General features: G+C 38.9%; 1 protein-coding gene across 2 annotated transcripts in view; it reads left to right on the top strand.

Annotated features, from left to right (window-relative positions):
- The window catches only part of SLCO5A1 (solute carrier organic anion transporter family member 5A1), an 81562-nt gene that overhangs the window by 30616 nt on the left and 34769 nt on the right, over positions 1-16177 (top strand). For both annotated transcript variants that reach the window (XM_080578472.1, XM_080578471.1), the window contains 3 exons: positions 1871-2003; positions 7422-7648; positions 15408-15572. In XM_080578472.1, coding sequence (XP_080434598.1) covers positions 1871-2003; positions 7422-7648; positions 15408-15572 — 525 coding nt within the window. The remainder of the gene's footprint in view (positions 1-1870; positions 2004-7421; positions 7649-15407; positions 15573-16177) is intronic.

Below are 16177 nucleotides of genomic sequence, written 5' to 3'. Positions count from 1 at the left end.
ATTGTTCTTTTCCTTCTCTTCTTTCAAAACATTAGAGGAAAACGTACAAGTTATTTTGGCTTAATCAGGCAGATCTATTTATTTCCTTTTAGTTGTCTTGCCTGTGAGATATAGTTTGCTATACCTGGTAGCACAGAAGCCCAAGCTCTTACAACCCCGTTATGCAACCCCAGGCTGCAGCACGTCTGACTGAGGACGGGACCAAACAGTATGGAGCCTGCACACTGCCAGGGAGAGCAACTGGTCCGCAGAAACCACGTGGAGGTGGAGATTTTGGAGTGAAGATGTTGTTATCAGATAGTTCAGTAATCAGGTTTCTTCTGATGTGCTGCGTAGTGAGACTGCAGCACCTAAGCAAATGTTGCTGTGCTGCTGGAGTTTGATTTTTTTGTGGTCTCAGACATGGAAGTGTACAGCAAAGAGCATCCCTTATAACCCGTCTGGTCTTTCATGCTTCCAGACAGCCAGTACGGGAAGCAGGAGAGCAGCATGTTAAAAGGGATGAGTGCTGCAAAATGCATTAAGGAAGAAAATAGATGGAGAATATGAGAACAATTTCTGGAAGATAGCTATGGTTGTGTGGTCAAGAATATATGGATCTTGGTAAAGGTATCTATTTTTAAGGCTGAGGTAACTGACCTTGGCTTAGTTGAGAAGTTGATTTGGGATTTGCAGAAGTAGAAGAGGAAAGGAGTGGAACTGACAGTATTTAAGGGCAAGACAAATGATAGCCTTTAAATTGTCTACCTTTCAAAAGCTGGAAACGAGAGCAGGATTTCTAAATCTCAGCGGTCAGTTCTTGTCAGCAAGCAACAGATGTTTTTGTCTGCTCCTGCTCGTGTCTCACAACTATGTCTGTACTGCGAGCTGCAGAAAGTTTTCCTGGGTCCGAGGTCCAGTGGCAGCTTGGCCCCACTCTAAGATGAAACACATCTGCAATTTTTCTTGCCTCTGTCTCACCCTTGCTCCTGACGGCACTGGCACACAAGCCAAATGGAAGCTGCGACGCTTTCTCAATGGATGACTGAACAGCAAGAACTGGAGGCTCCACTGTGAAGAGTATCGTGTACAAGACACAGCAGACAGGAGCCTACTCTGTTATTTTGGGTGATAAGGATTCTGCTGTCATCCAATGTTCAGAACAACGATGTTGTAAAATATATGCTTGTATGTTTGCAAATGAGATTTTTTTTCTTCATTTAACTTGCTTTTTTAAATTAGGAAATTTCCTTAGTAATAACATTAAAATTTTATATGTCCTGAACAAGGCAGGAGTCTTGTGGAAATATAGCATATGGGATCTCTTGGTAGCAGTGTGTACAACAGGGCCAAGTCTGTGGTTGCACAGATAAAAACATATTTCTGTCAATCTCCAAAATAGGAGTATTTGATTTCTAAACTTTGATGGTTCTTTAAAATCCAGTGTTAATCCGATGGTAACTAAGTTGGAACATTGTACTTTGTTCTTTGGTGCCATACATTATTTTCATTCTTCACTTTCCTGTTTGCTTACCATTACTTATATTTTTTTCTGTTAATGTTTTAAAATTTAAGTTTTTATTCAAAGGAAATGTTACCAAATATGAAAAATATTGTCAAAATGATATCTGCTTTCCATCCAAAATGCCAAAATAGTGTATACTTCCATCTGTAATTTGACTGAAAATGTGCAGAAAGCAGTAATTTCCTTATTGATATTTTACTTATACAGAAATTGCTGCCTTTGAAGATTGCAAAAAAGGGCTCTGAAATTTCTGGGGTACAAAATTCCTTGCTTTAAGAGGCATCTTTCACTTTTAGGTCCCCAATTTACATGCAAATAACTACTGAAGTGTTATTGATTAACAACTCTGATCTTTTATTTCCTCAGCCATCATGTATGTAATGGGAGCACTTGGTCCTGCAGCTGGCTACTTACTGGGAGGACTTCTTATTGGTTTCTATGTTGATCCTAGGACAACTGTTTATATTGACCAGAGTGATCCCCGATTCATTGGAAACTGGTAAGGGTCAAGCATTTTTCAGAGCTACTCTCTAAATTGCCAGTAAGGACTTGAGACAGGGTGGGAAATCATAACTTGCTCTGACTGACACTGTGGGTGCTGATTGACAGCACTCAGCACAGGAATGGCAGGACAGAATATTGATTATTTTATGAGGTTATCAAGGTCACTGCTTCCCAGGACCTATCCCTTCCTGATGGAAGCTGGATAAATCCCAGCTTTGGTTTTCCAAAACAGGCAGCTAGAAATGCTGAACTCTGTTGCCCAAATGAGAAATAGTAAACTCGTTTACTGTTGTCAGGATGGTGTCAGAACACGGCCTTTCTGGCCTTGTAACTCTGGATGATGGCTTGTGTTTGAGTAGCAGATGATATAAACCATCACATTATTCTCTAGTAAATAGTAGGTTTCCAGCAGTGCTGAGATGTAACGACCATAATCCTTAGATGATGTCTTTGTGTGGCCTTTGATATGTGGCCTGCTTGGAAATGTCTTCTTGAGGAAGCGGGTCTTGAGGATGCTTTGACTGGCTTTTTTTCAGATAATTCATAAATATGTCTTGAAATCTTCATGCAAGCCCAGAAAAGACTGAAGTTTGTCATCTCAGGAGGAACTGTGCCCCTACTGTGCATCTCAGCTGTTAGTTGTGCTGGTGGTTTATTTCAAGGAGCTTATCAGCATCCTTCAATCATTTTGTTGGCTCTCTAGAGAAGCTGGGGGGCTTGCTTTTGTTTCAGCACATCTTTGATGTGTTTTTTCTCTGATTCTTGACCCCAGTATTGTATAGAGTACAGATTCAGTTCTTGTGCACTGTATTAGAATTTGTCGCTATGCCACTTCAGTTAGACCATATCTGTTTCTGTTTATCCTACAGTGATCATTCCTGACAGTTTGATGTGAAAAAAACATTCTTTAGTGTTCTTAAGTCTTTGAAGGTTTATCACCGCTTTATATATCTTACTTAGCCCAAGAGCATTGCTGCACAGGTCTAGCTGAATTTTCAGTGAGAGAAGAGCAAACCTGAGTGCTCAGTTCACCTGTGACCTTGGGGTTAACGACTCTGTGCTCTCATTTATATACTGACATATCTCACAGGAAAGAGCTGTGATGTGAACGTACTACAGTGTTAAAAAGTGCTTTGACTAATTCTGAATAAGAGATTTGAAACCAGAGCAAATTATTATACATTCTTAGTAAAATTCTTATGTTTCATGTGTTTTTAGGGAAGTGTTTCAGTTATTCAACTGAAATCTTGAACAGGACCATAAATGTATCCATTAATTGAAATCAGTGGGGCTAGGTGAAAGTGGGGCAAGCTTTACTGTTGTGTTTGTCTATAATGTAACCACTGATGTTATTGCCTTGTAGTGTGGGCATATCTCTGTGGTTGTAGCTTAAACACATGAGTTAAGGATAAAATAACCAAAGCAGCATGGACATAACCAAAGCAGTTAGCTGCTTCTCAGGCCATGTGCACCGAGTTCAGTGCCGCAGCAGATGGACTGCCACTACTGCTAGTATACAGCTAGCTTGGATATCTGTAACATTGTCCATAGCCAAGTGTATAAGAGAGATCTGCCAAAAAATGCCTGTCCTTTCTCATGAATTACAAGTTCAATTTCCCTCCCTCAGAAGACTGAGTGCCAGGGTTGAATCCTCAGCATCCTTCAGGAGTGCTGTAGCCAACAAATCTGTGGGAGTAGCGGTGAGAAGTCACCTCATACAAATATTTCTGTGCTCAGGCCGTGAGAGTATCTCCTGTGCCAGGCCTTGCAAGCAAAAGGGACTAAAGAGCCTAGTTTGTGCATTTGGAAGATTTTACGTTAAACTGCTAAATGGGTTTTATGTAACTCCAATATCACCTGAACAGGTATCTTGGTGATTTCAGTTTTGGACAGGGGTGCTGGTAGAAGTGATGCAAATAAGACTGAAGGAAGGGCAGGAAATCAGCTGTCACAGGATCTCAGCAGGCGAGTCATGTTCTAGCCAGCACAGAAAAGTAAAAGTCATTCATTTTTTCCATCACGCTGGTTAAATCAGTAGATTGGCTACTGCCAAATGGTGTTCCAGTTCGTTGTATTACTCTCTTGGTTTTTGGGTCTCTATTTTTTTTTTCTGTTAACTTTCCCAAGAGTATTGCCTGCTGTCAAATCTCTGGTAATTAATTTCACTATTTGTGGTGGCTTATAATAAAAATTCAGTGGTGCTTAGAGCATCTGTGCATTATTCTCTTTTCTGAGGCTTTGTCTACCCTTTAAAATTACAACCCTAATGGTATGACAACTGGTCCTTTGTCCCTTGTTACTTAATGACTGCCTGGTTACAGAGGGCTCTGAAAGTGTAGACTTTCCTTCCATTGAAGTCTGTTTTCTGGGACTGTGACATTTTCTCCTTGCAGGGAAATGCCACGTAGCCAAGTTTATATTTATGTATGTAATCTAACAATTTGAAATATAAGAGTAGTCTAGCACTTACTTCAGAGAGCTGACATGCTTTTCAAAAGTAGAGTGCAGTTGAGATAAGTTAATGGGCAGTCATATTTGAGATTTTTCAGCCTCGTCTCCTTTGAAGTGAATTAGTGTCTTTGATTTTCATCTTTCCTTTATTATAGCTGTAAGGTTCCTAATTCTACTTATCACAGGGACCAGTGGAAAAATTCCACTATTAAAGGAGGCAATGATTACAGACAAGATAGTAAATATAGCAACTGTGATATGCAGCAACAAAAATTGCTCAGAGGTCTATTTTTTACTTAAGCTGCTCCTTTCGAAGAGGTATTTTGCATATATGCAGGACAGGCAACCTGGTTTATCTCATGTCAGACCTGATAAAGTAAGTGCTACTCTCAGGGTTGTTTCTGATTTGATTTTCCTTGTTTCACAGAACTTGGGTTGCACACCTGGGTTTTGCACACCTGTTTTTTGTAGGTGCTCTGGGCTAAATTACAGGCCAGCTGTCTTTGCCATCCCATCAAATGTTTAAAACTGCTTTTTATTCAAGTGTGGTAACTGTGGGGACATCTGTTAGAAATCATCTGTCATGTTGTTGTCTTTAAGAACTGCTAATGTGCGGTATAGGGATCTCCTTAGTTGTGGAGTAGCCCTTGGCAGTCTGTCAAATGCTTTGAATCAACTTTTCTTTTGCTGACACTTTTTGAAGTGTTTACCTAGTTCTGAATCTGTTTAGTACTTGGATCTTCTTATATCGTCTTTCATCATCATTCCACACAAGTGGAAGAAGTTTAAAGGAATTCCTCCAGCACTGTCTGGTCCTTCCTTAGTTTTAATTGCTTTTATTTGAGGTCTTAGGGCTTGTGCAGATGTCTTTGAGGTATTCCTCTGCATATTTTCTTTGACTTCAAGAACACAGGAAATCAAGGGCTTTTTAATTAATACAGATCCCATTCTGACCTCTCATTTCCCATTGTAGGTGTCTTTATTATTTTTGATATCCTCTTTTGTCTGTTTCCCAGTTCTTTGATACTGCTCCAGGAAGATGTGAAATGTAGACAGTGCACATAATTACATACACTGCTGTATTTGTGACATCTCCAGCACTTGGTATGCTGCCATAATGGTCCCTTTGGATTTGAATTTCATCTCGTGCTACATCACAAGGCCCTGTCTCCTTTGCTGTTTCCCGCTGAGTGGGTGGTTTCATATTTCTCTCTATTATTGCCACAGATTGTTTCTTTGATCAGTGCTTTGCAGCTTCTGCCTTTGAGGTCCTGAAAGGGATGTTCCTACATTTTTATTCAGCCTGGCGATTTATTCCCTATCCGATAGTGCTGACTGATCCTTCTGAAAGACTGGTTTCTAATCTATGTATTTTATCAGCTAAAATGAGTGAATGGAGGATTTTCTGTTTATGTAATATCAAAACAAGTGAAAACTTTCAGTAACTTAGATTTGCCTCACAAAAGCTCCCTGCACAATCTTCCTAACAGAATCAGTGCTGCACATGGAAGTTTGTTTGGTGTTTGCCTTTGCATAACCTGTTATCACACAAACCATTACACATGTGTAAGGATCAGCTTTTGTTTAAAAATATAGTTTGCAATATGTTTGCAATGCAAAAGTCATGTCAAACATTTTTGTTTGTTCTGCAAAAAATCCTGTCTCCTCTATACTTTTGAATGTTTAAAATTTGCACAAATATTTAATTAGTAGCTTCCTGAGGTAGCTTACTTTATTAAGGGTAAAGGATGTACAAAAATATAAAATTTGTCCCACAAACTGTGATTTGAAAGCAGAGAGCTTCAAACTTTCATTGTTGTGCTTCAGTGTTGGAGTAAGGTGATTAACTTCAATGAAACTTGCAAGCAAAGGTGTAAATTAGGTTAGTACCTAATGAGACCCATGCTTTCAGTACATTGGAAGAACTGTGTGGGTGACTTCGGAGGTCATCCTTCTTTATGGAAGCATTGGTGTGAGTTAGACATGTTTCCTTGCAGTCTTTCAGTAGAGGAAAACGTAGAGGAAAAATTATATTACCTTATACTGCACTACCTGCCTTCTGACTGCGGAAGGTTAACTCTAGTTTACTTTCTGGTAAGGCCCTATTGCAAGTCTGGTAAGGCCCTGTTGCCCATCTGTGTGGCTGTGGTAAAGTTACTGAAGTTTTGTGGCTTCAGGGAGGATAACTGTGTGTTTACTGTTGGCCCGTTTCTGGCACTGCACCCCGTGCCCATATCCTCCTCTGTGGATAGGCCCCAGGTCGTTTAGTGTGAGCCAAGGGGTCTTTGTAGGGCTGATTTTATCCCATTCTTATAAAACAGAGGGAGAGAAGAGGGATCTATTTGTGAAGGGGTATTTCTGGTCATGGTAGCAGGGCAGAGCTGCAAGGTCCTAGGCGTAAGCCCTGGCATGAACTGCAGCACATTGCCAGGCTTCGGGAGCTCTTAACTGGGAAGGGAGAGGGTTGGACAGTCAGCGCACTGAGAATTTGGCACTGGAAAGCAGAACAGATTTAGCCCTGATATATCCATCTGGACATCATGCCATGGATAATGCCATGGATAACCTTTTTCGTGTTCTCCAGAGAAATACTGTATTGCTTTACTGTGAATTATCTGAGAAAGGCAAAGTAAAAGTGAATGCCTACTTCTAAGAGGTTGGTACTGACTAGTTATCAGAAGGGAAAACTTACAGGAACTCAAACCTGGCAGTATTTCAGAAACCATTTGCTGGTTTCTGTGTAAATACCTTTATCAGTAGAAAAGCCAACAGAAACATCTTCTAATTAAAAGGTTTCAATGCAGTAAAAGCTCCCCTCCACTCAATTAATTTACTCTAATTTCAGTGTTCCATATTTTGCAAATTTGTCCTTCCAGCTAGTACAGCCTGTAATAATCACTTTGGTGTTTTTATTTCATGTAATGCATTGGCTTTCATTTCTGTTCCTATCTCCTGGCATTAGGTGGAGTGGATTTCTCCTTTGTGCCATTGCAATGCTCCTTGTGATATTTCCAATGTTTACCTTTCCAAAAAAGCTTCCTCCTCGACATAAAAAAAAGAAAAAGAAAAAGAAGATGAACTCTGATGATGTTTCAAGTGATGACGAAGTTATGAAAGAGAAAACAAATAGCAAAATACAAGCAGACAGTGCAGTTCCTGCCTCTATGGGATTTGGAAAAAATGTTAAAGGTGAGGTTTGTTTTTAAGTTTTAAATGCTTTAAATTTTGTTTACAGGTTCATCTTCTAGGGTTGTGTGAAGTGTAATTGAAGGCAGATTTTTTGCATGTTGTATTTAATACTATGTTTTTGTATTGACGGTCTTTTAAAATTACAAAGTACAGTTGTAAGAGTAAGACATCCCTTTACTTAAATTATTGAAGTGTTTATTGTGCATCAGTGACAAATAGGTGGTCTGTTTGCTATAGTTATATGACAAACTGTAAGGTCATATAACTGTATGAAACTATATGACCTCTATTACCTGGCACATTTGTGCACCTTGTGGTTTGCAGGTGTCATACTTGCTTAAGCTGTCCTTCACACTATTGTGTGTAAAGTGCTCTTCTGAAAAAGAAGCAAAACAAGTAAAAAGGAATACTAGTAAGTGAGTTAAATTACCTTCATGTATTTTAGCAAGGTAACTGGAGAAGATTGTTTTATTTCATATGTATTACCTGACTGTTGTGTATTGCAAGCTTTTTTTGTTTTCCAAAGGCGAGAATGAATGAAACCAGTGCTAATTTTGAAACAAGAAGAGTTCTAAAGATTGACAAGTAATGTGATTTTTATTTTATTCAATAAGTAAAATATTAATGTGAAATTTAACAGTCACTACTAGTGATGGATAAAATGCCATGGGAAGAAATGCAGTGCTGTTAAAAATGAATCAATGTGAAGCAAGTAAATTAGAAGTTTACAATGTAGGCTTAAAAGTGTCGTAATATTGAATAGTACAGGACAAAAATGAAAGAAACTTAATGCCTCTGTGTTATCAATGCTGTTTTGTCCACCCTGATTTCTATGATATGAAAGCTGAGTGTTCCAGGTTTATGATACTCTGATGCAATTAGGACTAAGAGAAATCATGAAATGTCATTTGTGTCATTAGACATCATTTGTACTCCAAACATTTTTTTTTTTTTTGGGGGGGGGGGCTTCAAACCTATAGGCCTCTGCCTAGCAAAAGTAGTTGTGGGGTTCTCCTGTCAAGGCATCAAGGCATTCTCAACTAGGTCAGGGAGGTAGGAACAGGACATCAGTCTGGACTCCTTTCTAACCATTGCCGGCAATGTCACAGTAGAGTAACTGCTTCATCCTGGAGGTGTGCCTGGAAAAGATACAGGTGTTCAGCCAAACTCTGCATCTGGAGGATTTTCCTGATGCTGGTTCTCCATTTCTGAACATAATTTCACCTTCCAGGTCATGTTGTAAGTGTCTAAGGTATATAACAGCCTAAATGTGTAGCATACCTTCTACTGACAAAATCCTGAATTAAAATAATACTTGTGCCTCCAAATTAGAGCTTCTCCTATACAAAACATTTCATTTTCTTTAGAAGAGAAACTTTGCCATGTGGAACAGTGAAAAACAGCATTGTATTCCACATGTCAGAAAGACACTGAGCGAGTCGAGATAACACGGAAAAGTATTTTGCTATAAGCTGATAATAGCTTTCCTATTAGGTGTCATTTGCCCTAGCAAAGAGGGCCTGCAGCAGGAATGCACTGTCATTTAATTATTTTTCAAGTTTAAGTGGGCTTTATGGAATGAGATCATGCTTCAAGCTTCTCAGTTGATGTAATTTCATTTATAATGGGAAGGAAAAAGGACCACATGTGTCCAAGTCATTTAGCATTGCTTCTTCTGAGATGCAGCGTACAATTTATACTTCCCATTGAGTTTCAGGGCTTCATCTTTTAATAGAATGTTATGGCAGAAACTCTGCTTAGGCAATAGCTGGGAGACAGATGATTTAGTAGGTCACATCTTCTGCTCTGTACTAATAAATATCAGTGATGTCGCAGTCTGTCATGACAGAGGTCAGTGCCATTAACCTGTAAAATCTGTGCATCTTTGCTAGGGAAAGTCTCATGGAAGAGACTGTTTACTTTGATCTTCTGATCTGACATTGTCTTTCTTGGGAAACCTTGTCCTGCTGTATCTTGCCCTAATTTCATGTAAGTTAGTTTTCTAGGTGAATGAAAAGGAATTGAAAAGTTGTGATAGGAGAGAGCTAGGGTCATTTTTCCTGCAATAGCTGCCAGCACAGGCTGAAGATATAAAACACTATCATCTATTGCAAGTATCTTCCAACTTCAGTGACCTAGGCTTTATGTTGGCCCATGATAGAGCTAGAATCAGATAAAAATATAGATCCATCTTTGCTTTTTCTCATTTTTCAAGACACAAGGGTTTGGAATTCAGTCTTTTCCTATTTATATTGCAAGTAAACAAAGTGAGAGGGAGAATGCTTCTGAGGCAGGTATCAAAAGCATTAAATAGGTCATCGGAGGAAGAAAATTGGATGTTGTTTATTGGAAGAAATGGAGGTAGTATAAATAACATGAGATAAAGAAGATTTATAATGAAGAAGTCATAGTGCAATCCCACACACACAGATAAATCAGGAACTCGAGCAAACAAAAACTCTGTTTTCATTTATTATATGGATACCCTTAGGGTTCTGCACCATAGAAACTGTTTCTGCAGTCCATTTTTCTTACCGCTATAATGCAACTGACTATGCAATTGGATACAGGAGCAGAGTAAAGAAAGCAAACGCATATATCACTCACCTAAAATGTACTGATCTAATCTAATGGGTGTTAATTGCATGTACTTTATAGTCTTTTTTTTTTTTTTTCCCTATGTATGTGTACTTAAAGCAGTATTATCTCTGAGCCCAGCCTCTTAAAAGTGCAATTTTCCTGTCAGCTTTTTCACGTCTGCCAGCTGTCGTATGCCATTCCCAGTCAATCCTGAACGGGAACTGAGATGGGATAATAATGCATGGCAGGGTATCAGCCGAGGTAAAAGAAGTTCCTGGGGGATGTGAAGTGCTAAAGTGCTCCCCCGAGGAACCCAACTGAAGTTGCTGCGGTAGATGAAGAGCAGTCAGTAAGAATCAGCACAAGAGCAGGAGATGCTGGGCTGTGCGCAGAGGTGCTCAGTGAGCCCTGTAAATGTCAGAGAGGTCAGGAGACCGCGGGCTGGAGGTCCTGCCGTGCTACTGACCTCAAGCAGGTCACTCCCCCTGCTCCTGGCTTCTGTCATCCTGGAGGACTCGAAATAGAAAAGGTTGGCATGGCCCCATGCAGTGATGAGCAGCATTAGCTGGAGCCTTGAGAAGCTGCTCAAAAGCAAACAAATAGTCATGTGTGACTGAAAATGGTAATTTCCATTCTGACAAAAAGCAAAATTCTGTCTCATATTGGCTCTGCTTTGTACCGTGCGAATGCAGAAGCTGTCCCTGGGATTTCAGTATGGCAGAAGCCACTCTCAAAGCTGCAGACTTGGACAGAGCTGTCAGGGTTTTGGGCACTGGTGGGAAGGAGATCCCCTTGCTGATGGGTGTGTCACCCTTACAAGGGGATTTGTGGTGGGCCACAAGAGGACGGTGCTGTAGAGCCAGACAGTTTATTCCCCTGGTTGTATTCACCTTTGGCTAGATGTAAAAGAACAGGGCTAAAAGAATATAAATTAAATTATGGTAAAGGAGATAAAGTTGGGATTATTTCATGTTTTTTTTTTTTTTAATTGAAATACTGTTTACAGTGCTTTAAGAGTTTTGCTTAGAGCAGTATTTACAAATATTTGTATTGCTTGCAGATTTTTCTTAGGCTTTTCCCTTACCATGAGTCAAGCAGTGGTCCCGCACACCAGTGAAAGAGAATGAGTACTGGCTAGAGGTAAAATATGGCAAAAGAGCAGCAGGGGAAGAAAACTGCCAGTAAGCTAGCAAACCAGTCCAGCAAGGCAGGTTCCAATTTATGTTTAGTTATATACTTATGTTATTTTAAAAAATTATAATAAAATAAAGAATTTAAATTTTTAATTACTTCACAGTAGAGTGAATGTATTTGCAGACATACTGAATTATTGCTTCCATTTTAGGAGTGTAATTGATAAGAGGCTTATTTGTTCAAATGACAGAATGAAGTTTGTTTCTGCTACACACTTGCTAAAAGGAGAGATGGTTTTTGAAGACCTACTAAAAATCTGAACCTGACAGGTTTAATAATGACCTTGAAATGAGAGACTAGGCCTATGGCTAGTCACACAAAAATAATGTGACATTGAAATGTTTTAAATGCATGATTGATTATGTAGTACAAAGGATCCTTAAGGTTTTTATTGTTCTTGCTTCTTACTAGAATTCTTAAATTCTGGACTGTAATATAGGTTCTGTTGCACAGGATTTTACTGTAATCATAGGAGGAAACCAGGGAAAAGCCAATTCTGCATATGCATTTTTATTTGAAAAATTCTTAATATATTACAACTTTTCCTTGTGTATCAGACAGTTGCTCTTCAGAAATCACAAAGAGCTTCAAGTCTCAACTGCTACAGGTTGCATGCGTTGGTGCAGCATACAGGAATTATCTGATTTATTTCGTGCCAGAAATGACAGCAATCAGAACAGAGCTGTTCCCTGGAGAATCCTTCACATGGGTTTAAGAGAACTTGTGCTTATTCCAAGACACTCTGAATTTTATCTATTTAGCAGTACAAATCCAGTTTTGAATGTGCTAATTAGTTTTCAAATTAATAATGACCTTTAGGCTGAGTGCTCAGTACCCTGAAAGATATAAGTAGGAGTTAACAGAAAGCACAGCTTTACATCAGAATGCCAGAGCAAAATGTTCAATAGCTCCGCAGTTGTTTATCTAATTAGTTGTTTGGTATCTTTAGATTAAAAAATTCTAAACCATACATTTTCCCGAAGATCAGTTTTACCAGGAAGAGCTAAACTTTACTAGGTATTATATTTGGACAAGGTCCTTTAAAATAATAATTTTAGCAGAGACCTTGGATTTAGTTCTGGGCCAGAGACTTCTAGTTTGTTTCTACAGAGAACACCAAATTCATCATCCTAGTGAAATGACATTTCTCTTTGTGATGTCCAGTCTTTGAAAGTCATCATCTTGTTATTTTCTTCCACATTTATTGAGCACGTGAACACCTGTCTGATGTGCAAAGCTTTTTAGGAGGCCTACTCAAAGTCACTCTTCCACCAACACCTACTTTAAGTCAGTATTATGAGGTTGAAATGTGAAAGATGCTGTTGTTTTTCTCAGGTATTTTTGGATTACTCATACCAGTTGTATGTCTGTGTACGTATCATACGTGATCCTAATAGCCTTGAACAAAGTTAGAGTACACTGACAGAGTGGCTGGCTGATGGTAAGGCCACTCGCTGTTACTGAGCAGGCACCTTCACTTCTGTAAGAAGTTTTCAATTGTATACCTTTTTGTGTTTTTTTCACTAAAACTTTGGCAGGGAGGACAGAGTTGGAGCAATAGTAAAGATGTCCTATCTATTTGCTGCATTTGAAAACAGGGAAATTTGTGTTCTTGCTGAGTCAGCATTGATACAAAAAAAAAATGGTAAGGGCCAACCAGGAGTCCTAGAGGATGTTGGCTTTTTTTTTTTTGTTTCTCTGAGCAAGATTTGCTCTTTTTGCTCTTTGTTCCCCTTCTGTCATTTCTGTCTTCCCGGGAGGGAAAAGATCTTGTAAGATGAAGATGTCTCTTTTGTTTGAGGCTGGTATCGTGCATTTGCCAGCTCTGGCTCTTGGTGCTGTGATGGGTTGCCTCAGCCAGTGCATGGTCTCTCTGCCAGCGTTTCTGTCATCCCCTCCTCACCCAGACAACTGAATGTTGCTGCTCATAATTAAAAACACCCAATAGCTCAGTTTCTAGCAGATCTGATCCTGGCGCACTTTATTTTTCTTGACTCCTTTCTCACAGTGGCAGCAGCATGGTCGTAACTGTTTGCTGTCATTTTGAGGGAGAGGCATTCAATCCCGCACCATGTCCCCAGGGAAATCCTGCTACAGCTGCACCACTGCAACCCTGTGGCAGCAGTTTTCTTAAACTGCATCATCTTAGCCTCATGAGAAGCTCTGCAAAAGCTTCTCGTTCTTTGGTTTCTCTTTGCATCTATGACTCTATCAGATAACCCAACCCAAACTAAACCAAAAACAGACATAAAGCAAAAGTCGATGAGGTTTGAGGGCTAAAGGTATTGTAAATCATTGATGTTTTATCTCTTTCATTTCCTCTTGGACAACGAAATGAATTTTGATCAGTTGTATTTTGAACACGCGTCATATTTGACAATAAATACCAGTAAACTTTTTTTTTTGGTACTCAATACTGTAATGTAATTTTTGCACATGGACAGCTGCATTACATATATTGCAGACACGTTGATATTATATTGCCTTAGGCTTGTGTTTTCTTTTGTTTTTCTGTTCTGCAATTGTAAACAGTGCCACAATTAAAACAAAAACAAAACACACTAAGAGGTTAAAAACATCAAGATTCAAATTTATCAGTGCTTCTCAATACAGGTTATTCATCACTTATTTCCAGCAAATTTAGTATTTAACATTTAATATTTTTCTTCATAGAGGCAGCGAGAGAGCATTTGCCTACATTAAAATTATAAACCCCATACTCATAATGAATTGATTATTTTTGACAACCGGCATAAGCTAAGACTGGATGCAGTCAGACAACTGAGGTGCTAATTTGCAGTCTGACAAGCTTCGACTTGACAGGATTCTAAACTCTGTTTGCTTTTATACAGATAACCTGCTGGAGTCAATGGAGTAAATGAGACAGAGTTTTGACTTGACAACTTTTAGCTTCAGTAATGTTCCTGCTCAGGAGTTCTGCTCTTCTACATTTACTCAATACATTATATTTCTAATGGGCATTCTTGGCATTGAATTCAGTGGGCTTTGGTTCAGTTCACATGAAAAGTAGGAAGCTAATGTTGGGCTGAAAATAATACTTGTCATGCTTGGACAGAACATCTGATCTTGGTAGAAGCCCCAAGGGAAAAAAAATGTTTAAAAATCGTGCCATCTAATCTGAAAAAAAAGAAAAAAAGTCGTGAATAGAGCTATCATCACCTTGACATTGCTAAAGGACTGAATTAAAATGATTTAAGTGTTTCTTTTAACTACAGTTCTGAATTTCATGGGGTTTTGGTATTTGGTTTGAGGATAATTGCAACATCTATGAACACTTTTTCAATTTAAGCTAATGATATGCTCTCATTTTTAATTGATTCTTTTATCCCTTCTGGGAATATTAGTTGTATGTAACGTATGTTGAGATTCATTGATATTGACATTATTATTTCAGTAAGCTTTGTCTGCGTGCATTGTTAAAATTTTTTAATCATGTACAAAAATGTTTAATATAAAATCTTTTGGTTTCCTTTTCAAATTATAGTATTATTATCCCAGCTTTCCAAGTGTGGTCTTTTAAGCAGTAAGTTACAGAAGGGTATGGGGTCTTTTTTCCTCATGTGGAGTGCAAAATTCAGTATTGTCGGTTCAGCAGGGTGCTATTTCAAAATAAGACATCAGATTAATTCCAAATTTGCTACAATTTCTTGCTGTTTTCCCTTGCTTTTTACTGTTACTGCGTGGGCTCTGTTTCTTTAGACATTTTTTGTTAAAGCAGTCTTCAGTTCTGTTTGTGAAAAATGGGACTGCAGCCCTGGGGCGATGCAGTGAGATAGTGTAAGAGCAATCAGCAAAGAGTGCAATGCAAAATATGCACTCTCCCTTCCGCTCAGCAAATAGCCAGATGCTAGCAAGCCATTATTTACAGTCCATCTCAAAGAAAATCAATTTGTTTTGTTCCAGTTTGCTTTTGTTTTTCGCTCATTATTTATAACATTCATTTCTCATTTTTGTCACTTTATAGAGCTTCCAAGAGCAGCTGTCAGGATCTTAAGCAACATGACATTCCTTTTTGTGAGTTTGTCATACACAGCTGAGAGTGCCATTGTTACAGCTTTTATTACCTTCATTCCCAAGTTCATCGAGTCACAGTTTGGCATCCCAGCTTCCAATGCCAGCATCTACACTGGTAAGGCATTGCCAATGAGTGTAATGTTGCAAGGGTTGTTGTTCTTTGGCTGATGAAATAGATCAATATAGGAATGAACCGAACACGGTTTTTAGAGCAGGTTATTCAATTCAGCTTTGTGCATTTGTGATTATTAGATATTCAGGCTGTTCTTTGATGTTTGCTATATTTGTTTAGTAAAATGTGAACCTATTTATATTGTTAAAGAGTTTTTTTTCCCATAAGCCTAGATAGTGACATTTTCTAATATGTTAATAGCCTTCAGGGGGAAAGAAAGCAACAAAAACAAGCTAGAAAATGCCCAGGAGTGTTGCTGTGATTTGTGTGGCTTAAAAGATATTTTAAAACTGTTCTTATTTTATGTGAATTTTACTTCCTCTTTGATCTTTAAAATATCATAACCTTTCCTTCTCTCCAGTGACCAATTGTTTATTTGTACCATCCTTCCTTTACTCATTTCTCCCCTCCAGGCTGATGGTCTTCTCCCTAATTGCTTATTAACACTGAGCACACAGCAATCCAGCCTAGTCAGGAGAGCTCACCAAATGCTCCCTCTCCTGGCATTTCAGGTCTGAGGCCCCTCTTTTGCAGCTGTGGTACTTCCC

Source organism: Anser brachyrhynchus (assembly GCF_964034855.1).
Source record: "Anser brachyrhynchus genome assembly, chromosome: 2".
NCBI lineage: Eukaryota > Metazoa > Chordata > Aves > Anseriformes > Anatidae > Anser > Anser brachyrhynchus.
The sequence above is the reverse complement of the archived record's forward strand: the minus strand, read 5'-3'. Positions and strand labels throughout refer to the sequence as shown.